The 24,923-nt window shown below is 52.3% G+C and overlaps 7 protein-coding genes across 7 annotated transcripts; 4 read left to right on the forward strand and 3 right to left on the reverse strand.

Moving 5' to 3' along the window:
* Positions 1-360: 360 nt before the first annotated feature.
* Positions 361-2,487, reverse strand: CPAR01_10356 (uncharacterized protein; the record flags this gene model as incomplete). Its single annotated transcript, XM_060494617.1, has 2 exons — positions 361-640; positions 692-2,487. 2 exons carry the CDS (start codon positions 2,485-2,487, stop codon positions 361-363), a joined length of 2,076 nt encoding a protein of 691 aa, XP_060346799.1.
* Positions 2,488-5,482: 2,995 nt separating this feature from the next.
* Positions 5,483-8,090, forward strand: CPAR01_10357 (nonsense-mediated mRNA decay protein 1; the record flags this gene model as incomplete). The annotated part of the gene is made up of 3 exons (XM_060494618.1): positions 5,483-5,584; positions 5,643-7,353; positions 7,405-8,090. The coding sequence occupies 3 exons, from the start codon at positions 5,483-5,485 to the stop codon at positions 8,088-8,090; spliced, it is 2,499 nt and encodes an 832-aa protein (XP_060346800.1).
* An 816-nt stretch (positions 8,091-8,906) lies between these two features.
* Positions 8,907-11,507, forward strand: CPAR01_10358 (uncharacterized protein; the record flags this gene model as incomplete). The annotated part of the gene is made up of 6 exons (XM_060494619.1): positions 8,907-8,924; positions 9,191-9,353; positions 9,423-9,728; positions 9,862-9,926; positions 10,677-11,055; positions 11,128-11,507. The coding sequence occupies 6 exons, from the start codon at positions 8,907-8,909 to the stop codon at positions 11,505-11,507; spliced, it is 1,311 nt and encodes a 436-aa protein (XP_060346801.1).
* A 196-nt stretch (positions 11,508-11,703) lies between these two features.
* Positions 11,704-12,825, reverse strand: CPAR01_10359 (uncharacterized protein; the record flags this gene model as incomplete). The annotated part of the gene is made up of 2 exons (XM_060494620.1): positions 11,704-12,532; positions 12,596-12,825. 2 exons carry the CDS (start codon positions 12,823-12,825, stop codon positions 11,704-11,706), a joined length of 1,059 nt encoding a protein of 352 aa, XP_060346802.1.
* Positions 12,826-14,769: 1,944 nt separating this feature from the next.
* Positions 14,770-16,820, reverse strand: CPAR01_10360 (AMP-binding enzyme; the record flags this gene model as incomplete). The annotated part of the gene is made up of 6 exons (XM_060494621.1): positions 14,770-15,440; positions 15,495-15,657; positions 15,715-15,972; positions 16,041-16,406; positions 16,468-16,703; positions 16,778-16,820. 6 exons carry the CDS (start codon positions 16,818-16,820, stop codon positions 14,770-14,772), a joined length of 1,737 nt encoding a protein of 578 aa, XP_060346803.1.
* Positions 16,821-17,832: 1,012 nt separating this feature from the next.
* Positions 17,833-18,087, forward strand: CPAR01_10361 (uncharacterized protein; the record flags this gene model as incomplete). The annotated part of the gene is made up of 1 exon (XM_060494622.1): positions 17,833-18,087. The coding sequence occupies one exon, from the start codon at positions 17,833-17,835 to the stop codon at positions 18,085-18,087; it is 255 nt and encodes an 84-aa protein (XP_060346804.1).
* A 2,799-nt stretch (positions 18,088-20,886) lies between these two features.
* Positions 20,887-23,470, forward strand: CPAR01_10362 (uncharacterized protein; the record flags this gene model as incomplete). Its single annotated transcript, XM_060494623.1, has 6 exons — positions 20,887-21,095; positions 21,155-21,276; positions 21,334-22,335; positions 22,388-22,680; positions 22,729-22,953; positions 23,003-23,470. 6 exons carry the CDS (start codon positions 20,887-20,889, stop codon positions 23,468-23,470), a joined length of 2,319 nt encoding a protein of 772 aa, XP_060346805.1.
* Between the last annotated feature and the right edge of the window lie 1,453 nt (positions 23,471-24,923).

Raw genomic sequence — 24,923 nt, forward strand, 5'->3', positions numbered from 1 at the left:
CCCGATAAAAGAATGTACCTGTGTTGCCCCCTTGTTTTTACTCCCTCCTCAAGGGGCAACCAAGATGTATGTAACAAATTGCCCATAGGCAACGACGAAACGAATGATGCCTAGATCCGTCACTGGGCCCGATTCGTGATGGGAGGGTACCTTATTTAAGTAATCGTTCCCTCTCACTCATCCCCAATCCTGCTACATGCTCACAGAGAGCAAAGGCGGTCGTCGCTTGCAAGTCACTTGTCCGTCATTTCGACAGACCACTTCCCAAGCGTTGCCTCGTCTGCAGGGCGATATTGCCCCCTTGCCCCTGAATCGGTGGCATTATTTCTGCGTGTAGAAAAGCTTATAGGCATTCCAACCCTATGTTCCTCCCATATTCTCGTCGACAATGTCGGGTTCTGGGTCGCCCATTGGTGTGACTTGGTGGATATTCATCATGTGCCGTCTCCAATTATCCTTTCTCGGAAATGATTTGCCTCCCGCCTTGGAATAGGGGCAGGTGCTGACGGTGCAGTGGAACTTCTTCGTCTTCTTGTGTTTATCGTTGATGTGACGATCCAGATGTGTTTTAGTACCGAACCTCTTTCCGCAGTTCGGATGGGCACATTCATGAGGCCTCTCGTGGTATCGTTTGTGGTGACTAGATCTGTCAGTAACATGTGCGAAGCAATTTCTACGCATCTGGACTTACTTCAGCTTGTGGACCTGGTCGAAAAACCTACCACATTCGTCACAGATGAATGTTCGAGGAGACGGCTGCATTCCTGGGTACGGCGACGTGCTATTGCGGATATCCGAGCTGCCGTCTGATCGCGGAGATGGACTGCTGTCGATTTGGGTGTTTGGCGTGCTTTGGTAAGAAGGGCCGGAGCTGGTTTGCCCAGCTACCGGCGGCGAGTGATCGGATGGGTCGGTTATTTCGCCATCGAGGTAGTGTTGGTTATGTTGATTGTGTTGATCAGGCATGAGGTGGTTGGGATCAGGTAGTTGCGCGACATCGTTCATCTGTACATCCGGAAGAGCGCCGTTCGCATGGCCTCCATTTGTGAGGTTCCAGTTCATCGCCTGAGATTGTCCATTTTCATACAACTTTGGTGGTCCGTTTGCTTCTTGTTGCTGACGGAGAAGTTCCTGTTGCTGCTGTTGCTGGAGGATATATTGCTCCTGCTGTTCGTATGACTGTTCCGGTGATTGTGGTGTAAGAGCTTGTGATGCTTGCGGCGGTTCTGGTGCTGGCTTCGTAATCTCAACAGGCGGCTTAGGGAGCGGGTGCGCAATGTTGAATAGCTGCTGGTTCGTGTTCCACTTGTGCTCTGTCGGGTTGGATGGTGCCATGATGTCCATTGGATTTACAGTCCCAGGAGCCGGTATAGCTGGAGGAAGAACAGGAGGGGATTCGGTCGGCTTCACTGATCTCTTCTTTTCCAAGTCCGAAGCATGGCTAGGATCCTCGGACTCTGACATGGGGCTAACAGGGAGGTGAATAGGCGAATCCAGCTGAGCGGTCCCGAATGATGGACCAGTAAACTCGGTGGGAGAGTCTGATAGTGTTTCGCTGAGAACGGGCTGCGATGGTTGTGATGGGTGGCCCTTTGAGCGGGTGGTTGCGGAGTCCTTGGTGCTCATACGACGTATCATGCTCGCTAGGTTGAGCTTGAAAGAGCTTCCTCGAGAGCTTGATCGTCGAGGGAGTGGTGCGCGACTTTGAGGCTCGTCGGTCGGAGGCGGCGTGACCATGCCAAAGGCTTCTGAAGGAATAGTTGGGCTGTAGTAGGTCGCGCTATGTCCATGATTGGCTTCGGTATAGTCCATGCCATCGGCTCGAGTAGCGACGAGCTCTACACCCACGGGGGTCCATGGGTAGGACGACTCGCTGTTCCATGTGGGCGCATGTCCAAAGGAGTACTCGGTTGTGCCGCGTCTCGTCGTGATACTAGGTGGATGAGTGCTGTCGCCGGTGAAGCCACGTTGGTGCTGGTTGCTCAGTTCATCGCTGGGGGGGCGGTCGATGCCGTTGTGAGATGATAGTGCGGTGTCCTTGGTAGACTGTCTCTCTGTACCCCTCAACGTGTCGGCCTTGTTCCCAAAGGAATCTTTTGAAGAATGACGGCTGTTGACTCCGGGTCCGGGTCCGGGCGCCGGCGCCTGTCCAGAAGGCCCCAGAGGCCCAGGGACGAAGGCCGTTTCCGTGTCGAGACGTTCGGGCAATCCATGTTTCCTAGCTCTTCTTCTTCTTACGATAAATGGGTAGGCGCAGACACCGACGAGGAAGACGGCGATAATGACACCAATAACGACTCCAGCAACCCCTCCTCCTGATAATGAGCGGCGCTCCAGTGTCGCGCGGTTGGTGAGGGATAACATCTCTCGTTTTGGCTTCAGCCAGTCCATATCAATTGAGCGTTTTAAAAAGGATGAACTGTCGTCAGATTCGCCAAGGTCTGATTGGGCGGTAATACCCTCAGACGAGGCTGCTGGAGGAGCCATTTTCGGCAACCACGCGTCAGCACTCGCTGCACCACATGAACCTCCTCCCAAAGAGACCTGAGACACTCGGATGAGGACGACAGTAGCGGGTGCGAAGTGAGAGGGCGAGCTATAGGGGTTGCGTCGCCGACGAGTTGTTGATCAAGGCAGTCCAGATGGTACGTTTTGTTGAGGCAGCGTTGCGTGTGGACGAGCAGTCGCCGCGATGGCGATGAGCCCACGAGAGAGGAAGCGGATGAGGTGTAGTTGAAGTCAGCACCGTAATGGGGGCAGTTGGATTAATTAGGCCGGTGTGCTGGTAGTTCAGCCTCACCCAGAGGCAGGTGCGCTCAGCAAAGCGGGCGCAGGAGAGTACGGGAGTACGGGGGACCTGAGAGAGAGTTGGAGTGGGCTGCATCTCAGTCTGTGGATCAAGGAAGGTTGGACTGGGTTGCCTCCCGCCTCCACGTTTACCTGCAGATTAAGGGTGTACTTTGGCTGGACTGTGGCTCAGTCAGGGATAGGTAGGGGAGACTTCTGGAGTGCTTACATCAGGTGGTGACGATGTGTTGAAATACCGGAACTTGGCCAAAATTGCGCCCACGTGCAGGTCGCTCGCTATCAAAATTTGGCCCCGCAGTACCGGCGCTTTGGCCGGAACAGACCAATCGTATTTTCGTAAAGCTTCACTGCCCCGCCACACGGCCTCTCCACGACCCTTGGTGTCTCCGTGTCTTGGTCGCAGGGAACTCTGAACTCGAAAGTTAACAGCGACCGCCCGACAAGCTGGGCCCATTTCCCTGAACAAGAATGGCAACGCTCCATCATTCGCGCCGTTTCGCCGCCACCACTGTCCATTGGTCCCTATCTATTCCCGCGGCCAGCGATGGGGGGGCGGCCATCTCGTGCCTCTGCCCCTGTTTGCTGGGTCTTATGGAATGGAAAGAAGCCCTTAGCTGGTGGGGTAGATCTCCATCACCGTTAGGAACTTTCAGGAACTTTCAGGTCGGCAAGGACTGCCAGCGGAGATGATCTCAATCCGTCAAACCGACGTGCCGGCGCCAGAATCCGCACACAAATTCGCTCACATTGGCGTCGGGTCGGGCGTCTGACGTTGCCTGGTTTCATCCTACAATGCTTCTTTCAAAAGTTACCTTGGGCTATATAGTAAGGGAAACAGCCATCTTTCCGATGCGGCATTGGGCGGCATAACAACCAAGCTCGTGCCGCAGTTCGGCGTGCTGCGTTTACGTTCCAGCAACTGACAGCATCACCCTTGCGCCCCGGCTGAACTTGCTCCTCTGCCTGGGCACTGGGGAAAATATTCCAGGGACCTGCTCCTGGTGTCTATTGAACCCCTGTCGTGGCGGATCCCGATCCTGCATGCTCGAATTGGTGCTAATTCTGCGACAAGGTCTTGGGCTATTTTAGCCCACGAGACCCGGTCCAGCGGTTACTTTCCGCCGACGATGAGATGCCTACGATATGACAAGGGCAATCATGGTGCTCAACCAGAATGAACAATCATCGGAAGGATAAAAACATGCTTGGCATTTGATATATCTACGGCTAACACATTTTCAAGATGACGTGCTGCGTTTTGAAGTGTCGACAGACACCTCTAGGTAATTCAGACATAGTGGCCAGCCCGGAGTCTGCTTCACCGAGGCAAGGTACCGATGTCGAAATTGCCAACCTCGGAAACCCCCACATACCTCCACACGTCCGACTTCAACGACACAACATGATCGACCAGGCGATGAATGAGCGAACCACTTGAACACATATTCGTATCACTTACGAGGGTTGCTTGGTGGACTTTGGTGTGCCACAGGCAATACTCGAGGCATGATGGTGAAGCTCCTCATCAGCATCTTGCAATTATCACACATTCTAAGTATCTTTCAACATCTATCACCTTCCTTACTTTAGTCTAATCCCAAGCCATGGGAGGGAAGAGCAGTTTGTAGCGCAACATTTCACATCCTGCTTGCGTTTTTTTTTTTTTTGTCATGACTTGAATGGTTACTGCCTGGATATCCGTACTCTAACAGGCAGCCAGTATCTTTCTATAGGTTGACAGCAGCTCATTCCGAAGAGCTGTATACAACAATAGGCCCTTCAACATTTCAGTATCCTAGTGATTTTGTCTGCTTAAACTTGATATCTTTGCAGTTGATTTGACTCGATTTGCCAATAAGACATCACTAATCAGCTTGCTTCAGAGTAAGATCGATCATTCTGTTGGCCAGTGTATGGTCTTTCTGGCCCGGTCCTTCTAGCGATGACCAGGACCAGAGTTTTGGTCAAGCATCCATGGTTCGAATTATTCAAGCCTCGTGCCCAAGAAGATTACATCTGCCCATTCATGTCGTTGTGTGTACGGGGCTTCGATACACTCCTCTCCCCAAAGCCGATGGAGCTGTCCCAATTCCCGATTCTCAATGTCACTCTGGATGAGTAACGCTGCTCTCGGCTGTGTATTCCCTCGTTGATTCTGCCCGAATAACTGCAATACTCTTACAAAGCACACTGTTGTTCACGTGAGGTGAATCACCACGGATTCACTCACGGAAGGTGGGCCCAACCTCAACTTCCACTCAAGGTAGGTAGGTAGGTAGGCAGGCCAGCAGCACCTACCTTACCCTCCTGCCTTTCCCTCACTGGAGTAAATTACCTCCGATTTTCCTTCTCTTCCTTCCATCACTCCCGTCAGGTTGACGACATCTACCAGAATCCTCCCCACGGTCTATTCTAGTTGTGTACTTCAACTTCTCACCTCCTTCAGTCCTCGCGACAATACTTCGCCTGCCGTTACATCGCGGCCCATAGGTTCCTTCCTACCACTCATTCAATCTGCTATTTAGTAGCCACGGCGTTCTTTTTAGCATCCTTGGGTTGTCAGCTTGGCACCATTCAAAGCGTACGCCATCGCGCTGTGCTCGAGACAACATACCAAGGTAAGTTATTTCAGCGCCTGTGTTGCCGTTGACGAAATCTTGCTGACAGAATCCAGATGCTCTTTGCGACGTGGAATGTTGGCTACGGGCCGATCGACGATCTTCACGTGTCCCTCACAGCGAAAGACAGTCATACGTCCCCCGCGCCACAGAATATTGTAGGTCTTCCCTCTTGATCCCATGCCTGTGTTTACTTCCTGGAACTAATTCCACCAGCTGGAGCTCTCCGACAGAGATTGTGGTCGCCGAATGGTTCACTCTTTCAATAGCATCCACGAATTCGCTCGCGTTCATCGCGAAGGAACCATCATAGAGATGGCGAACGAGGCTTCTGCCATCAAGAGGTTCAATGAAGCGCCTGAAGCCAGATACGCTTGGGTGATTGCTCCTGTACCGGGTCCTTATTCACTCATCGAGTCGGATCTGCAGAAGAAGTGGATTGTGCTCGCCGAACTGCCATCGACACCGGAACGCCATTTCCCTGATGAGGGCGACATGTGCAATATCTCATTCAAGCGAGATTTCGTTTGCAAGGGCAAGAAATATAACCCTGGAACTCTTTCCGCACAGCGCATTCCCAATCCATATGAGACGACCCCGGAGTTGTACCAGTACTCCCTACTGGCAGCATTCAACGTTACCATGGACTATATTGCCGACCCTATCACGAAGCAGCAGTACCACCCGCTCTTCTCAATCGCTGTGAAACAGGATCTGAATTTTGGCTTCGGGCCAACGCCCCTCAGCTTGCAAAATGCCACTGAGATCTGCCTTCGGATCGATCAGAATCCTGTGACGTATGAAGCTGAATTGACGGCATTGAGCATCTTGACTCAGCCGAAGAAAGAGGGAAACGAACTGTCAGAAAATACCATTGGAACTTTCGAGTACTTGCTGGATTTCCGGAAAGAGCCCAGTTTCTACATCAACATGTTCGACAAGATCCCACACATGGACAACCCTGCTAGCCATTCCAATGCGTACCTGCAGGCTGTCTACCGCCGACTCAATGCAGACCACAAGAAGGTCTACGAGCAACTTCGTCGGATTCCAGCGGGACTTGCGATCATTCTTGGTTGTCCTGGTGCTGGAAAGACAGCGTTGAACGCCTTTATCTCTGCTATGGCCGTCTCTCAGTCTCGCCATATTGTGCGCGATGATGGGAAGAAGAAACACAAGCCGGTCAAAATCCTGTATCTTCTCGACGTCAATTACCCCTGCGATGATGCAGCAGACAGAGTGTACTCAACGTTGAAAAAGGCCGGCATCAACAAGTCGGTGATTAGGGTTCGAGGTTGCGCTCGCGAGATGCGAAGCAGTGCAAAGCTTCACCCAGTGCCCTCAGCAAGCGAAGATGACGAGCCTGACTTCACCGCCGGATTCCTCAGACAAGTTCGTGCTTCTGTCGGTCTTTCGAATGGTACTAGTTCTACTAATGAAGCTCGTGGCGATCGAGCGCCATCCCTGGATGAAGTTGCGTGGGAGAGGTACGATGCCGACCGAACCCGATACAAGTCTTTGACCAATATTCTCGAAAAGCTCGAGAACGGTGCAGTCAAGACCAGAAAGACAGCAAGAGAGCTCAAGAATCGTGTGGCCAGGCTCTATCTCTCCGTGATCGGAGACGCCGATTTCATTGCCACAACTCCTGTTGGCGCGTCTGGGTACCTGAGCAAAAACTTTCATCCGGACATTGTGTTTCTTGATGAAGCTGCTCATGCCAGAGAACTTACAACCCTCATCCCTATCGCGCTGTATTCACCCTGTGCGTTCATTCTGACCGGCGATACCCGACAAACCAGACCCTTTGTTGAAGGCGGCAAGGGCATGGAGAAGGAGAACATCTATGCAAAGCAGCTCATGATAAGCACCATGGAAAGAGCGGATCTTGCCGGGGCTCTCAAGAGCAAATTGCTTATCAGTCACCGTAAGCACTGTGATATATTGTTCGTATAACTACACTGCTAACGACGTCCAGGAATGTACGGAGACCTCCAAGTATTGGTATCAGAGTTGTTCTATGATGGACAATTGACTTCAGGAATCCCCGAAGCTGAGCGCTTCTCCGACCCCGTACGCCACATGCAAAAATGGCTCGGGCAATTCACCAGGGGCCAGGAATGTATTGTCCCTCGAATCCTGCTCAACCTACGGTACTCCAAGGAGATGAAAGACCGGTCGAGCTTCTACAATCAGGTTCACGAGAATTTCATTAAGCAGCGCTGTCACGAACTGCTCCGACACCCAGAATTCAAACAGGTTGACAAGCCTGACCAACCTGGACGGATCCTGATTATCACGCCGTACAAGGCTGCTTTGATTCGGTATAAACAGTTCATCAAGACTCTTCCGCCTCACTTCCGGGGAAGGATGGACGTGGAGTTACGATTCAATGCTCTCGAAGCCCGCACTGTGGACTCTGCTCAAGGACACGAGGCAGACTTTGTGTTTGTTGACACGGTTAGGACGAGAAGCGCTGGCTTCCTCGACGACCCAAAGCGTCTGTGCGTGATGTTGTCTAGAGCTCGAGTTGGAGAGATGATTCTCATGCATGAGGGCATGACGAAGAAACGGGACCGTAACCAGCAACAGCATGATGCGGAATGGACTACCAAGGTCTATGATCATTGTCGCAAAAACGGTCAGCTTCACTATTTTGGTTGAACAAATGGCTGTGCGTTTGAGGTGGTAGATTGATTGTGGAGTTTGGATCAGGCAGCGGACGATGTCCCCTTTACAGCAGCTTGTGGAATGTTACCTTGGAGGATAGATACTGCCATAGAGAGAGCCCAAGAATGAGATAATCGCAGTAAGCTTTGAAAGACATTTGATGACACCGCGGGCTACTCGACTATCTACGATAGTGCAGCCTGATCTCGATTCGGCCAAGTTAGTCTCGAGGTGGTACCACATTAAGCAGGCTGCGGAATAACGAGGAGTGCGTCCAGAACATGGCCTATTGCCAATGATATCCTTTCGAAACTATTTACGAGAAGATGGAAACACCTAATGGAGACTGAACCGACTAAACCGATCGCCATGCGGGGACCATCACCAGCGTGATGCTGCCTTGGGTGTCACAGCATTTGCCATGCCTGATCCTGTTCTATCCCAGTCTACAGCCTGATCTTTTGAGTAAAGTAATAAGATCATTGGCTTAGAACGATCGGCAGGCCGTTGTTATTGTATCCTAAAAGAGCAGCTGAAAAGGCTTGCCAAGAAGATAAGCAACTGCAGAGTGCCTTTCCTCCGCTCGAGAAGCGTGCACCCATATAAAGTAACTGATACCGGTCAGTTCCCCCACACAATATGAGAATGGAGGCTTTCCCACCTTGTTAACCGCGCATTGAGATAGTATCGATTTCTCTCTTTCGACGAAGATTAGGTGACAGAATCGGTTGTAACATCGCCGCGATTCGCCCAGGCATCACCACCGATTGCCGACTTCAATCGGCCGCACACAACCCCCGTCAATGAACCATGACCAGCGTTCCAGCTGTATGTTTTGCTGAATGTAGTGAGTTTCTTTCCTCTACCTTCATCGATGTTCGCCACACAACTGACAATATTTGTACCCAGACAATGCCTATATTGAGGCGCAAGGAGTTGGGAAAGACCCTTCCTTGTGCAACATCGCGTCGCCCTTTGCGAAAGATCTCATAGATTGTCAAGTTTGTATTGGAGTCAATAGCAAGAACTCGACCAGTTTTGAGGATCTTGGGCCCGAATTGCAACAATATCTGGACCTCTGCAACCAAGTACAGACGGTCACGTACGCCACTACCATCACATACCTCAATGGTGACGTTGAACTGGTGACTCTGACGAAGACAACAACGGGCCCGATAAATTACGCTCCAACCACCTCGACTCCTTCTGCGTCTACTTCGTCACAGAGTGTAATACCTACAGAATCAACTTCGACAGGTTCGTAACCGCCTGAACCGTCTTGATAGAAAACCTCAACGTTAACCAAAAGATAAGAATTGACCCCAGCCCCCAATCGAGCATGGATAGCCGGTCTGGTCATTGGCTGTGTCGCCGTCACTGCTCTTGTTACTGGTTTCTGGTTTCTCAGACGCAGAAGACGGAGAGCCAATCAGGCAGCTTTTGAGAACACGAGCGAAGCACATGACGAGTATACCAAGGCCCAACTTCACTCCGACAGTCTGCCTCCCAAGCCTGCCATAGAACTCGAGGGGTCATACCCAGATCCTATACCGGAGATGAGCGCGAACGAGATTGCTGCACAAGAAATGTTAGTCCCGCACAGCCACCACGTTGCAGAGATGCCAGAGAAACGTAATTGAGCAGTTCGAGTACGCACAACTAGTCGAGGCATGGCTGGGAACAGTACACGAGGTGTAGAGTGAAGCAGCGTGCCGAGCAGCATAAGAACAAATGAAGAACGTAGTGCCACTCTTTTCAGCCATAGTTAGTCTTCGTTCCATACGCATCGCAGCTACCCGTGCCGTCCTCAAAGGTCCGGCAAACATCAATGTAGGTCGACCAAAATCACCAGCCAGCCCAGATTTCCTCCATTCTAGGATCGTTGTGTGCCTTTTCACGGGTAACTGGGCAGAGTACCCCGGACGCCACGTAAGACCAGCCATCGTACGGCCATCACCACGAAACACAGTCTTGTCAAGTTACACAGCATGACGGTACGCTCTCATTGGGCGCTTATCACCCATCGCACACTCCCGCATCATCCCATTTGGCCTGCGGGATCATGCTTACGGGCTGGCCGCACCGGAGATCACGGACTACCGTTGAGCGGCTCATACCCGTTGCCAAGAAGGGCAAACTTCTGTGCAGCAGATCCGATTACTATGACATGGTGTGGCGTTGGCGGTCGTATAAAGTCAGCTGCATGCCCGGCGTACCTTGACGCTGTCAGCATCTTTCATGTCTGACGCTCCATCTTGCGGGGGATGAACCCTCATAACTTACAAAACCCAAGAGAAAAGAAACGTTAAGGACCTGACTTAATCGAATGCTTCAAGTCGACTGAAGATGTCGGCTTCGATAATCACATCGACGACTGGGGCTACTTTCACGTACCCTACGCCAGGACCATCTATGGTGACCTATTCGGCCAGGGCATATTTCATGACGAGTCCATCGGGACCATGCATGAAACGTTTAAGTATGCATTTCTTTCAACAAGTTTCTCGATCTCTCGGAGGTGAACTGCCGCCAGCGACTGACCACCGCTGCGTCTTAGATGCCCTCTACATATACATCCAGGCAATCGGCAAACAGCCATTGATCTGCCATAAGGACGCGCACTTTCAGACAGAGTACGAAGATTGTATTAATTGCTTACATGTCACCGTGGAGGATTCAGCAACGTACATATCTAAACGCGTCGAGCCGAAATTCAAAGAGTATCTAGACTACTGCAACGGTAAACCTCCGGACTGGACGTACGCACCTTCGCGATTGACTGTCGTCACCCGCGCGCACTGGGGACCTCTTACAGACTTTTATGGTGAGCTAGTGGCGGGAGGTCTCGAGACGATCACGGCGACAGAGCTCAAACCGACGGACAGCAGTGAGACAGGCGGCGGATGGCCGTCGTCGTCCTCGACAGAAACTGGGAAGACACCCGGGGCAGGAGACTCAGGTATGATGTCTGGAATAGCCATATTGACGCGATGATGATGCTGATCAAGCGAGATAACAGGACCGATACCAGGTAACTCGGCATGGATAGCAGGGCCGGTCATTGGCGTGATCACGGCCATTATGCTTCTCCTCGGCGCGCTCTGGTTTCTCAGACGACGAAGACATCGAGCGGTTGATAAAGAGGAGTCCATGGCGACCGGTATTGCCATTGGTACTCGTGGTGGTGGCTATGGCCAAGGGGAATATGAAAAGCCGCAACTGCATTCGGATTGTATCCCGCGTCGAATGGAGCTCGAAGGATCGTACCCGAATTCACCCATGAGCCCCATGTCTGAGATGACTGCAAACGAAGTCGCGGCTCAGGAGCTTTCAGTGCCGGGTAGTCGGCATGTTGAAGGGGTCACGGAGAAGAGTAGCTCTGCCAGGCCGGAGAGCCCGGTTCTTGGATGAAGTAGGGAGGTTGTTTTCACTTAATTCCCCTTGGAGATGGGTTTCAACGTAATAGTGAAGGTCGGTCCCCTCATTCGAGACCAAAGTAACAGCTAAAATTGAGTCTCATTTTTAATTTATGTATGTTTTCTGAGAGGGCGTGGTATCAACATCATGCCTCACACAAGCCGGTCGCCTGAACTAGGTTTAGTCCTTCTCAACCGATCATGTTTCGCCTCATCCTGCTCGACCCAGTGAACTGCAAGTTCTCATTGCCCGTGACACCGGTTAAGACGTTGCCGATCCCCTGCACCTCGCCGTTACCGCCCTGCATGATAGCCGCATAGTTATTCGCAATCAGCTGAATACCCGACACGAACCCCTGCTCGTCGAAAGCGCAGTGCCCGCCGTTGGGCGAGTTGTTGACCGTCTGCTTGGCGTTGACCTGGGCGGTGCTCAATCCCGCGTCCGTCGCGATCTTCTCGTACGCCTTCACGGACGCCGGGATCGCCTCCTGCAAGTTGGAGAGCTCCTGCAGCGTGCTCTGGAAATGGATCCTCGTGCCCGCGACGGCTTTCGCGTCGACGACGTCGACTTGCGGTGGCAGACCGCCGCAATTAAGCAGCACGCCGTTGCCGGCGAAGTTCTGCATGTGCGCGGGCATGAAGAAGCCCGAGAGCATCAGGGATCCGCCCGAGACGCCCGTGAAGAAGACGTTGGACTGGTTGAAGGCCATCATCTGCGGTAGCGTCTTCTGGACGAGGTCGTTGACGGCCTGGGAATGGGCTACGCCGTCGGTGCGCTGGAGACCCTGGCCGCCGCCCCAGAAGAGGTTCGGGTCCGGAGCGAGGACGGCGACGCCGGCGAGGTTCTGCTGGACGCCCTGGTTGGGCATGTCGAAGAAGGATTGGCCGCCGTCGCCGTGGAGGAGGACGTTGAGGCCGAGGGTGCCTTGGGCGCCGGGTTGGGCTGCGGCGCCGGGGACGCCGGAGGCGGCGGTGAATTGTTCGGCTGGGCCGCTGATCTTGAAGCGGAGGTCGAGGCCGCTGGGAGGGGGGTAGTGTTAGTCCATGCGCCCCAAAGAGGAGACGGCGAACAACGGGACTTACTTGACGTTGGCGGTCATGTCCAGAATCATGGATCCGTCAGTCGCTTGCGAGACGCCCTGGGGCACCGCGGCGGCCTGCTGCTGCGCCGTCTGTCTGTTGGCGCGGCCGTTTCCGTTTCCGCCACGGTTTCCGTTTCCTTTCCTGTTCTGGGGCTGGGGCGCGCCGTGGACGACGCTCAGCAAGCTGAGGACCACCGCGAGGGCGGCGACGGGGGAGCGGACGGTCAACATCCTGGTCGAAAGCGGAAAAGAAGGAGGGAAGAAGAAGACTGTGTATTAGAAGACAGAATTATACGAAGGGAAAAAAAGCTGCCAAGCTTGCGGCGCGTCGCTCTCCTACGAAGATCAAGTGGTCTTGGAAAGAATATTCTTGGTATGAAACGAAGATTCGGAATTTCCCAGAAACCCGGGGAAGGAAAATCAAAAGGAGAGGAAAGGAAACCCAAAAGAAAGGTGGATGGGGTGGCAGGTTAGGTTTATCTTAAAGAACCGTTTGCTTGCATGAGCATCGACCATCCCATGGTCATGGGTATTGAACAGCCTCTCCTCTCACGGTCTCGCCGTCCGAATGATAGCCGACGGCTTCTCTCCTTTCCCTCGCCTTCGCTCTGGCACTGACCAGCATCGTGGCTGGCTCTATCCCATCTCCTTTTGGCTCCTCTGCATGGGTTCGACTTCTCAAGCGAGCTCCCCCGTCTTCAGACTAAACATGGGGAAAGAAGGACGTATCAACGGTCAGCCTTCCCTACCAGCGAGCCCAGCTGGCGGGAGCCATACAGGCCATCTGCGAAGCGAACCATCTCAATAATGGAGAGACGAAAAAGAAGGGAGGGGATAAGCTTGTGTTGTCTCTGTTTCGCCTGGACTCGGTTGTGTGTGAGAGTTGGGACAAGTCAGTCTGGGTCTGATCGCCCCCCTCTGGCTCGTACACGAGTTAGTCATTACTCCGTAGTCAAATACTTAGAGGACGGGAGTGGCTTTTGATCTTCAGCATACCAGGGGGGGGGGGGGCAAAGGGGAAAGCCTGACTGGTCAATTGGTTCGACATGGAACTAGGTTATCCGGGACAATTGTCACCCAAAAGAGTGCCTCTCTGGGCCTACACAACCAAAAGTGCGTGTACGAAGTATGAAAAGGGATGGATTGCCAGCGAGAGGCTCGACGACTGTTTCGCTTGGCGCTGCGTCTCCCGACTCGGGAGCAGAGCCATCCAGGGCACCAAGTTCAAGTTCAACAACAAGGTGTCGCAGAGCGTTTGAGGTTCTTTGTCGTCCGGCCTGCACTTTGCAGCAGAAACTCGAAACCGACCCTGGGCGCCCGGGTCCACCCCTGTGAAGCCGCAAGGCACACCCGCTCGGGGCTTGTCGCTTCAGACCCCGGTTCGGGGGGGGGGGGGTACGTCTCCCACTCGGGAGGCGACCATCAATTGACAATCACAGATTTTATTTCCCTGATCTTCCCGCGCGTGACAGCGAATGAATATTTTTATTTTGCCGTGGTGAAATGCTTCCATGTAGAAATCCAAAGGTTCCAGTTCCACTACTAAGAGGCGGGGGCCTGTTTGATGGGGTTTCTGCGACGTCGAGAGGCTTGGTATCCGTAGGTTGTTTTGGATCCCTGGTTGCGCTAAGAGATGCTTAAGTGCGACTAAGCATTGAGGCTCTTTCAGGGGGATTAGCCGATGTGGGTTTGACAAGTCAAGATCGTTGACTCTGGATCTCTAGTAGCTCTTCTAGGTACGAGGAACAAATGACTGGTGGTTGCTTCTATAAAGTTTGCACCAGATACTGAATGATATTAGGGTGAACGGCATGCTTCAGGAATCGGCCGGTTCGTAGTCGAGTAAGTTACTTGAAGGAACTCAGGACGGAAGCCAAACATGACACATGTTTCTTCGACACTTATTCACTGACTTTCCAACGACTACAGGGGCTCAGACGTCACTTGTTTCGGAGCTGACCTGTCTGAACTTCGTATTCAGCCAAACAACAACATTCTGATGTACAGAAGACGCTAAATATAAGCATTGCGTGCATTTCGTAGGCATAACGATTAACGCACACACCCGAACGATCATCTAATACCCAGCATCACATCAATCCAACCCTTCTAAACACTAGCCAAAAACCTCGTGCTCCCCATAGTTCATATATACATATCACAAGTACATATATCTCAAAGCTTGGCACCCTTGGATCTCCTGGCTTCCTTTTCGCGGTCGCGGAGTAGACGGCGCAGAATCTTGCCGCTGGGGCTCTTGGGAATGACGTCGACAAACTCGACGCCGCCCTTGAGCCACTTGTGCCGCGCCTTGTGTTCCTCGACGTACTTGCAAATCTCGGCCGACACCTCGGCCTCGGGCTTGGAGGCGTAGGCAGCGGCGCGGACGACGTACGCCTTGGGCACCTCGCCGGCGCGCTCGTCGGGCACCTGGATGACGGCCGTGTCGGACACGGCTGGGTGGGTGAGCAGGTGGGCTTCGAGCTCGGCGGGCGCGACCTGATGGCCCTTGACCTTGATGAGCTCCTTGATGCGGTCGACGATGACGAGGTGCTCGTTGCCCTCGGCGGACTTGCGAACGAGGACCTCGTCGCCCGTCTTGATCCAGCGGCCGTCTTCGTGCCATACAAACGTCTCGGCGTTGGCCTTCTCGTTGTGCAGGTAGCCCAGCACGACGGAGGGTGACTGCACCAGGAGCTCGCCGGGGGTGTTGTACTCTGTGATCTCGGTGCCTGTCGTGGGGTCGACAATCTTGCCGCGCGCACCAGGGACAAGAGAGCCTGATGATCCGACGTCGATGTCGATCTCGGAGGTTGTGCAGACGACAGTGCTGGTCTCGGTCATGCCTGGATTTGTTTTAATAAACATGGCCAAGCAAATGGTGCAAAACGATAGCTTACCGTATCCTTGACCCACGTGCCACTTGGGGTATTGCTTCTTAAGATCCTCCACGGTTTCCGCGCCAAGCGGCGCCGCACCTGTGTATACCCAGCGCACATTGGTAAGGTCGTATTTGTTGCAGAGATCTTGGTTGCGGATGACTTGAATGACGATTGGCGGGACCTGCTTGCGTTAGAAGATGTACGTACAACGCTTGTATTCCCGCCAATGAGCACTTACAACGGGGAGGCAGTTAATCTTGAAGCGCTGAACGGCATCGAGGAACTGCTTCAGCTCAAACTTGGGCAGGACAATGATGCCGTCGCCGCGCCACGTGCCGCAGTGAGCAATGACAACCAGGCCGTAAATGTGACTAAAGGGGAGGAGACCGAGAGTGGCTTGTGTCCTAACGCCAAGCTTTCTCCTCGCGACTGTTTCGTATGTTGTGAATTGCAGGACGTTCGCGATGACGTTCCTGTGTGAGATCATAACAGCTTTCTGCAGCCAAATCAGTCTACGAACCTCGACATACGTTGCGATCGCCTCTAGGACCCAGAAGTACTCACAGGCAAACCCGAGGTGCCGCTCGAGTAGCACAAGAAAGCAACCTGGCGTGCTCCCTGTCCCTTGACCCACTTGAGAGGTTCCAGCTCCGGCAGAGACTTGCCCTCTTGGATCAAGTCATCGATAGTGACATAGGGTGTTTTTTGATCGGCGCCCGGTACCGGCAGCAAAAAGATGCGGTCCTCGGGGATGTTGGCGCCCTTCGCGGCCTTAAGCGCGGTTTCAAGCAACGGGATGCAGGTAAAGAGAGCTTTCGAATTGGACGACCGCAGCTGGTGCTCCAACTCTTGAGCTGAATAAGCGGCGCTAGCGGGAGTGACGATGCCGGACAAACGGTGCATGGCATGAGTGAAGGGGATGTAATCGATCTACGCACTACTTTTAGTCCCGTGGGTGATGTGGGGTTACTTGGGCACCATTGCTACTCACTGTGTTGAGGGAGAAGAGGCAGACGACCTTTTCCCACTCGGTACCCTCGTTTGGTGCGAACTCGAGCTTCTTGGAGATACCTCTCGCCAACAAGTCTGTTCGCTCCCTCACCTCGAATGCCGAATATGACTTGCCGGTGAGGCCGCAGGTGTACGGGCTTCTGGAATCCTTGAGGGCATAGCGACCGTATCTCTCGTTGCTCATGAACTCTTGGATTGTGATTGAATCCGGAGGATCTGTGATGTTTCAGTGAGCGCTGGTCACGGCAAAACGTTGGGCAAGGCCCGGGGGCCCAAGGGGACTATCTTACCGATGGGCAATTGAGGAACCCAGTTTGGCGAAGTGAAAACCATCTTGAGCGGCGAAGAGAGGGACAAATAGAAATAGAGAGAAGCCAGGTGAGAAGCTTTGTGTTTGCGCGTTCAAAGATCGTGTCCTTGAAGCCTTGCCGCGCGAAGAAGATGGTCCGTCGTTGAGAGATGCGAAGCGTTGTTGAGAGAGGAAAAGATCCGGGGGAGGTTCGGACTTTTTGAATGATGTCAAGCTGCGCACGAGGCTCGGTGGATAGCTGAAGCTCAATTGCCGAGCAAGCGGTTTGGTTCAAAAGGAAAACTGACAGCGAAGGGGACCGACCGGGGCGGGAACAGAGTTTAGATCTCTCTATTGCGTTGCGCCTCTGTGCCCCCGGTGACCGGGCCCTCCCCTGGTCTCTTCATCCCTGGTGCTCTGCATGTCTGCTCCTCCTCACAGCCAGAAGGAGCAGAGAACCAAGACTTGGAGAAGCATAGCTTCCCCCACTTCTCCGCATTTCTCCCCACGTACTTGTCACACCTCGGCAGAGCCAGCAGATAGTGCGGTATCTTCCCGCACTCTCCAGGAGGTCGAGTCATTCCGCGTATCCGCCCTCGTCGTTTGGTGTAGATCCAGCCATGGGCACCAGTCCTCCAATTGTTAGGACGTTAACTGTGGTTGACCTTGGACAAGATCCGTTGCCAGCAGCCGATGGCGGTAGCGCCCACACCTTACCCCAGTCGCTAGATTGGCTCACCCATTCTCTGAGCTTCACGTCGCCGAACCTTCGCTACTCATGACCCCCGTCAATTCCAAGGGGTCCAGGGGCACAGAATTTGGCCGAGCAGCCACTGATTGTGGATTTACCGGCTCCTGTGTGCCTTGGTTGGCGATTTGGGTGTTTGGTGTGTCTCCCGTTTCATTATGTCAGCAAGCAGAGAACCGAATTACCAAGGTAAAAACAATTCCGACCAACCGAGATTCTTCCGATGACAAAGCAAGCACTCATCTTTGCCGACCAGACTGGCCAGGTCTTTAGGCCCGCAGCCCCAGTCGCACCCCGGAAGTCAATTCATGAGATCTCCGGCGCGGAATCTCACTCCCGCCCCGGATTCTCAACCTCCACCGAATTTCATAGAGTGGGTCGTGGCTTCTGCCTCTGTTGCCCGCCGACCTCCGCGTCAGACCACCGCCATGAATCCTCTCACGTTGACTGTCGACTGGGAACGGCTGTGTTACCTTTCCCAACACTGCATCAGGTCGCCGGGAAGAATTTTCTGGTCACTAGCAAGTATTCATTCGCCGGTAGCAACAGCGCGCAATACATAAGGTCGGTAAGGGAGCCTCAGTGACAGTTGCACACACAGCCAAATGTGGGGCATATGATAAGCAGCCGTTGTTTAGTCGAAGTTTGGTCATCAGAATACTGCTGCTGGCCGGGAACTTCGCCGGGTACTTCGCCGGGTGATGAAAGCCTGGCCTGATGGCTTTATTTCTATCAGGCCATCCACAAGTGCCATTACTCTTTATTGCGGGATGGCATTGTTTGAGTCACCATCACTTCGCGCTAGAAACAATGATACATTTCGGTGGTACATCATCTCATTAAGTTGACGAGAACCTATCTCGGCACACGTTGTCTCAAATGATCCCACTTTCCTCCAGATCGCAATGTCCCTCAATGGTGTGGTCTTCACTGCATCATGCACCTCTACCTTGACACTTGCCAATGAGGCAGTCTCAACTCTAAGCGTGGCAGCCTCACATAGATATTACTCGAACACCTGTCTTCTATGCGTCCCTTACCTTATGTCCACAGGCAAAGGCAGCGTTCCCTTCTACTTTGCGAAAGTAGAATAGATAAGAAGGAGGGCTTGGCCAGAACTCATCCGTTCTTCCCGTCTGAAGCTATATTCGTCCGACGTTCCCACTCAATCTGCCTGAGTCGGTGAGACTGGTTTGTTGGGAATTGGATGCCTCCAAAGGTTATCACAAACGGCCCCTCATTTTGAGCGCCGTATCGTATCAACAGTATATATCACATACCCTAGAGGCTTTGTCCACCTTCCTTGTATGACCAGAACTCAATACCTGAAACGGAAGCCTTGTAGGCGTTCAACCTTTCTTGTACCCCCGAAGGTGCTGGCGAGCCTCCCCCCCCCCCCCCAATCATCCACTACAGTTGCCTTTGCCAAAGCGAAGCCAACTATCTTCGGCTCAATAACACCATCAATTACCTTGGCACAGTCTCTATCTGACGAGGAGTAGAGAGTCCCAAGGTAGAATGGTATTCTCAAGTCGTTTTTTCTATAGCAAGCTACTATTCTTACCGGACTTGGCAGCATAGGAAAGCCCCTGCTAGCAAGATTTCTTCCACTCTGGAACTTCCACTCTGGAACTTCCACTCTGGAACTTCCACTCTGGAAGGTCTACCGTCGGCAGTTTCTTGGATATAAACTCAGCTTTTGATCACAAATGCCCGACAAGCGTTGCGCTTGGCCGGCAGGAATAGTTATCCAACAGCGGTCTGAAGACATCACCTTGCTAGATGCTTTCGATGGCTAAGCGAGTCTCTCTCATGCCAGCGTACTGCATGTCACGCTATACTCACCCCTCAGAGGCACTGGGTGCTCAAATGTAAATTGACTCGGTGAATTTCTCCTTTCAATTTCATAATTGACAAACATAATAAACGCCTATTGCTTAAACTCGCTCTCCTAACAAGGAAACCAGATGTTGATAATTGAGAGCTGAAACAACTGTATACTAGAAACGACGAGAGACATGTAGAACATCTCATAAAACTCCTCATCCGTCTTGCATAAAAACTTGGTCGCTCCTGTCTCTTCCGTCTTCTATAAGGCTTAGACTGAAACGAAAGATATTTGTTTTGGGCAATGGATCACCTGCACCTTCCAAATCTACAATGCTAATATTCTTCGCTCTTTCCCACTGTGAATCACGCAAGTCCAGCCGGTCCTTCTTCACGGTTCGGCTAAGTGCCCCTTTGGGCAATCAAAACTTTTCACACACCCTCTGCTCTTTCCTTATGTTACTCTCCTCCTGCCTTCGAACTTTCGAAATCTTCTTTGTTGACCTCGATCCTGCGCTAAGATCTGCGGTCTCTTTCCAGCACCTTCTTGAGTTTGCACTGCGATCCTACCTTCGAACCTGCGGTCCCATCTCCGCACCTTCCTCGCGTTGCGGTCCTGCCTTCGAACCTGCGGTCCCTTCTTCGTTCCTTCTTCATAGGCACTGCACTCCTGCCTCTGAGCATCCCCTCCCCACACCGGAGGATATTTAAGAGGGGCTTTCTTCTGCAATCACACTTCTCTTTCACACACCCTCACTTCTCTCACACACGCCTCCGCTTCTCTTGCCCACACAATTCTACTTCTTCCACACACACACACACACACACACTCCAACTTCTCCCATACACATATTTTCACTTCTCCCACAGACACTTCCACTTCTCTCCCGCACACATTCTCCGACTTCTACCTTGGACACTATTCCACTTCTACTTCAGACACTATTCCGCGTCTGCTTCGTACACTCTACCACTTCTACTTCAGTCACTCTTCCACTTCGACCTCAGACACTTTTCCACTTCTAATTCGGACACTCCCGTCTTCCGCGTCTGTTTGAGACACTCTTCTACTTCTACTTAAGACATATTTCCCTCTACTTCAGACAATCTTCCACTTCTTCCTCATACAAACTCACGCCTTTCATCTACAACCGCACTCTCAAAGAGTGCAGCCTCTTTAGGTGTTCAGTGCAGCCCGACCGTGAAACGGTCTTCCTATTCTTCATACTTCTTTCACATATTCTCAAATCCTTCTATCGTACCAAGTCTACTTCCTTCAACCGTTCGCACCTTCGGTCTTTCAAACCACCGAGAAGTGCCGTTCGCACCTGACGTCTTCCAACCTACCGAGAAGTGTCGTTCGGACCTGACGTCTTTCAAACCACCGAGAAGTGCCGTTCGGACCTTCTTTATCCAGAGCTCGTCTTGAAATTCACTTTCAGGCTGCGACCATTCTTCAACCTACGTGATACACACCTTACGGTCGATAGTAGAACCCCCTCTCTTCACATCAGTTCAAGTACTCGGCAAGCATGATGGCCGATATCAACAAGCTTAAGGCTGAGCCTTTTGGAGAACCCCCCGTTTGGGCTGCAACCCGACAGGCTCTTTGCGATGCCCTGCCTTACTACAAAGCGCACCAGAGCAGTGCTCACACCAACAACAAGACTATGGTGGGATTTCTCCTTGGCGGCTTTCCAACTATCCGAGACCGCATGGATGCAGAGGTCATCATCACTGCGCTGTAGGTGCTTCCCAAACTTTCCTCGCTAACCAACTGCTAACAGTTTTGATCTGTGGCAGCGGTGGCGGCAGAGAGCGCGATGTTGATGGCAACATGATCCGAGTCAAGGAGAGCTTTGAGAGAAACTTGTCCTCTGCCCAGGCTTCCATGATGAAAGCCATGCCCGTTGGCGTCATCTTAGGTAAGTCAATCCTTCGAAGCAATACCATGCTTGAACGTCATACTCATTTTCAAGTAGATAAGAACTACCCCGGCTTGTCCATCGCCACGGAGCACAAGTACAGCGTCATGGCGTTCTTCACCATCACGGACATCTGGTCAGAGAAAGAAGCCAATGGACAGTTCTGCCACAAGATTCGACTTGAGAAGATCGACCGTTCTGCACCATCTTGGTGGCAGGCAAAGGCTGAAGTTCAACACACTGTCAACCCTCAGGAGTTCAGTGACGTTCGCCAAAGCTGTAGCAAGTGCTTGAAGATGTCCAAGCAGTACTTTATTCAGGGCTGGACTTGCCTGAATGCTCACTGCGAAGAGTCATTCATCTTCTCCTCTGAGACCGACATCATGGGGCTTGTAGCTGCTTCTCACTGCTCTGCAATCCTTGCTTGGTGCATCGACTGCCACCAGCACTGCAAGACGGTCTTCTCTGCCGGATGGACCTGTCTCAACCGCAAGTGCAAGAATTTCTTCATGTTCCCAGCTGGTGTGGATGTTGCTCGCCTGGAATACTCGGAGAGCTTTCTTCAAGAGAGAACAACGTTTCAACTCCCCAAGCAGCCTCTTCAACCGAACCTTCCATCCATGAAAGGCCATCTCGGCACCGAGAATACAATGCGTCAGGGTATTGTCTGTCCTCAGTGCCACGGCTGCTCGAGACGAATTGACTGGACTCACTGGGCTTATGAGAACCCAGTGTGCAACTTCGTCTTGATGGCTAAGCCGGCTGCATTCCCTCTGCAGGATGTCCTCCAAGAGGAGACTCACGTCAAGAGAACGCATGGGTCTAGACTCTACGATACAGGAATTCTGCAGCACCACGCCCAGATCAATGGTCTTCTCATTGAACAATATCTTCTTCCGGATCTCAACGACGCCAGCAGAATCATTGGCTCAGTCAGTATCGTCCGCACGAACCAGACTGCGAATGGACAGCCTGGCGGTCCTGATGAGATGTGGAAGATCTCTAACGAGTCGGTCGACACCTTCGACCTGTCTAGAAACTCGGTGGTTCATCCCGGATGTAAGTCTTCACCCAAAGCTGTTCCACAGAACCCGTAACTAACATGTTGCAGTACCCACAGAGAAGCTGACGAGAAACTTCCTCCAAAACTGGGGCGCTCCCTACAAGTTCGTCGTCGCAGTGGACTCCAAGCCATTCTCAGCGGCCCCCGAGGCTTTCATTGGAGGCCTCAAGAGAATGGAGTGGGCTGGTGAAGTATCGATCGAGATGACGAACGAAGTCTTGGGAGTTGTTGATCGCCACGCTCAACATACTGGACTTACTCGGGATCCGTCTATCACTCCTGAGTTCACCAACTTCAACGAGCTGTTATCCATCGGCTACATGGAGAAAGACAAGATCGGCGTTAGTAACCTTATGATTCCTTTATGAACTCGAAGCTGACTTTTATAGTTTCACGATGATGGCGAAGATACCTTGGGCCCTACAGTAGCGACACTTTCTTTAGGAAGCCCGGCAATCATGTTCTTTGCCAAGAAGACAAAGAGTGTGAAAAATTCAAAGAGAGGAAAGAAGACGAAGGAGGATGAGGAGTACCGGAAGGTGGTTCTCAAGTTCCCCCTGTACCACGGCGACATCGTGGTTATGCATGGCTCCCGCATTCATGAGGAGTATCTGGTAAGTGCCTCTGAGATGATTGGGAGCACAGGTACTGACATTACTATAGCACAGGGTCGATCCTAAGGGAAAGCGCCGTTTCGCTCTGACTTGTAGAAACATCGACCTCACGCACCCGACTTTCACCCCTCAAGGTCGTGATGATGCTCTCATGAAGAGCACCGTCCCGTCGGTATCAAAGATTTGGGACTACCCAAAGCCTGGTGACAGCAATGAGATCGAGATGAAGTCTTGCAGTACCTGCTTGATTACGGATCTCAACAAATCGGTCGCTATCCAGCCTACCTTGCTCGAGACCAAGGCCAAGACCGTCACAGGTGGCAGAGCTGTGACTGCAGCTGCTCCCACCACCACCTCGACTGGACCCAAGGGAAATACTGGAATATTGGATGCTCCCAATCGTCGTATCACACGCTCGCGTACTAGAAAGCGTGATGGCATCGACAGCGACGAGACCTACAGCGAGAGCGAGTCTTCTCTCGCTCGCACTACCAAGAAGCGCAGAACCAGAGCCTAGTCATTCGTTGCAAATCGCCCGGACAGGCCAGCTATCTTCTTCAACTTTACGCTTTTCTATCATCCAAGATGATGATACTGAAGCATTCAACACTCGATTCACGGTGATTTTGCGGGATTTTCTGATTTCTGAGAGTTCGTTTGGGAGAATGGAGAAAGGAGATTTGATCGTTTTTGCTTTTTTTCATTTCAATCTTGCCTCGTGGTTTTCCCACTTTCGGGGAGAAACTGTGAGGCTTCCAGCAATAGCGAGGCTGGGTGGAAGTCGGAGAGAGACTTTTGCTTTTTATCCAAGGAAGACTTGGGAACAACTTTGCTGTTTCGGCAGTCTTAATCATTTGGCATCCAACCTTTGCACATAGCTCAGTTACTTAGTTCATAGTGGAGAATTTCCCCAGTTTACAGTCACATCCTGTCCAGCATTCTGATGTGACATTATCTTGAAGGCCGTATGCGAAATTCGCGGCGTCCTCGTCGAAAGCATGTGCGCACTCCGTAACGGATCTCGATGTGGAGATCTTGGCTTCAAGCTGCGTGCGAGGTTGACGAGGTGAAGCTTCAGCTGTTCAAGCTCTCTCACTGTGCCCAGGATTGAGACACGTGTCTCGACTCGGGGATCGACGAATGAGATGGCCTTCCACCGTCCCAGCATCTCGGGAATTTTGGAGGCGTCGGGGTTGAACTACTTTGGGACATATGCAGAAACGCCTTTTTCTGCAATTGCTTGTGGAAGGAGTTCGTTTATTGGAAGAGGGAAGAAGGAACATTTAGGTAAGGTAGGGAAGAAGGGTAAGGGCGGAGAGGGGCTCTACAGCATTCATCATTGGTACTACCTCATTCAGGGAGTGAGACATTTCACGGACGGTGTATCCTGCTTTCGGGGCCCCCCCCCCCCAAAATCGTGGCCATCTCAATTCGAAGTGCTGGCTAGGTACCTTGTGCCGCACCTTCGGGTCCCGGAACGGCGGCATGAAGTAACGAGGAAGAGCCGGATATGGTCTGGGAGGACCTGGACCCCTCGCAGGGGTGGTCTAGAACCGGTGTTGCTCATTTTGGGTAAGTAAAGTAAGTGAACGCATAGGTACCCTGAGACAGAGGAAACATTAGAGACAAACTACGTCAGAGGAGATGTGCAGGATGGGGATCATGCTGAGGTCAACGGCGTTTCCCGGAGTTAGACCCGACGCAGTCTGTTTGGATGATTTCTCCGCCAATGCCCGGATTCTGGTCTCGCTTGATGATTTTTAAGGAAAGGGCTCGTCACAAGTTGACTGAACACAGACAAATCGAGGGCTGGTGTGATGAAATATGTACGTTTTTGTGTTACCGTTCTCAAGTCGCAGTCACAGTCACACAGTCACAGGATGAATAGCAAAGCACGAAATGATTAGGAGTGGGACGGCGAGGGAACGAGCAGGAGATATGGTTCTGAAACTTTTTTGAATTGGAAAAGT

This window comes from Colletotrichum paranaense, assembly GCF_030867605.1.
Source record: "Colletotrichum paranaense strain IMI 384185 chromosome Unknown Scaffold_8.1, whole genome shotgun sequence".
In the NCBI taxonomy this organism is placed as follows: domain Eukaryota; kingdom Fungi; phylum Ascomycota; class Sordariomycetes; order Glomerellales; family Glomerellaceae; genus Colletotrichum; species Colletotrichum paranaense.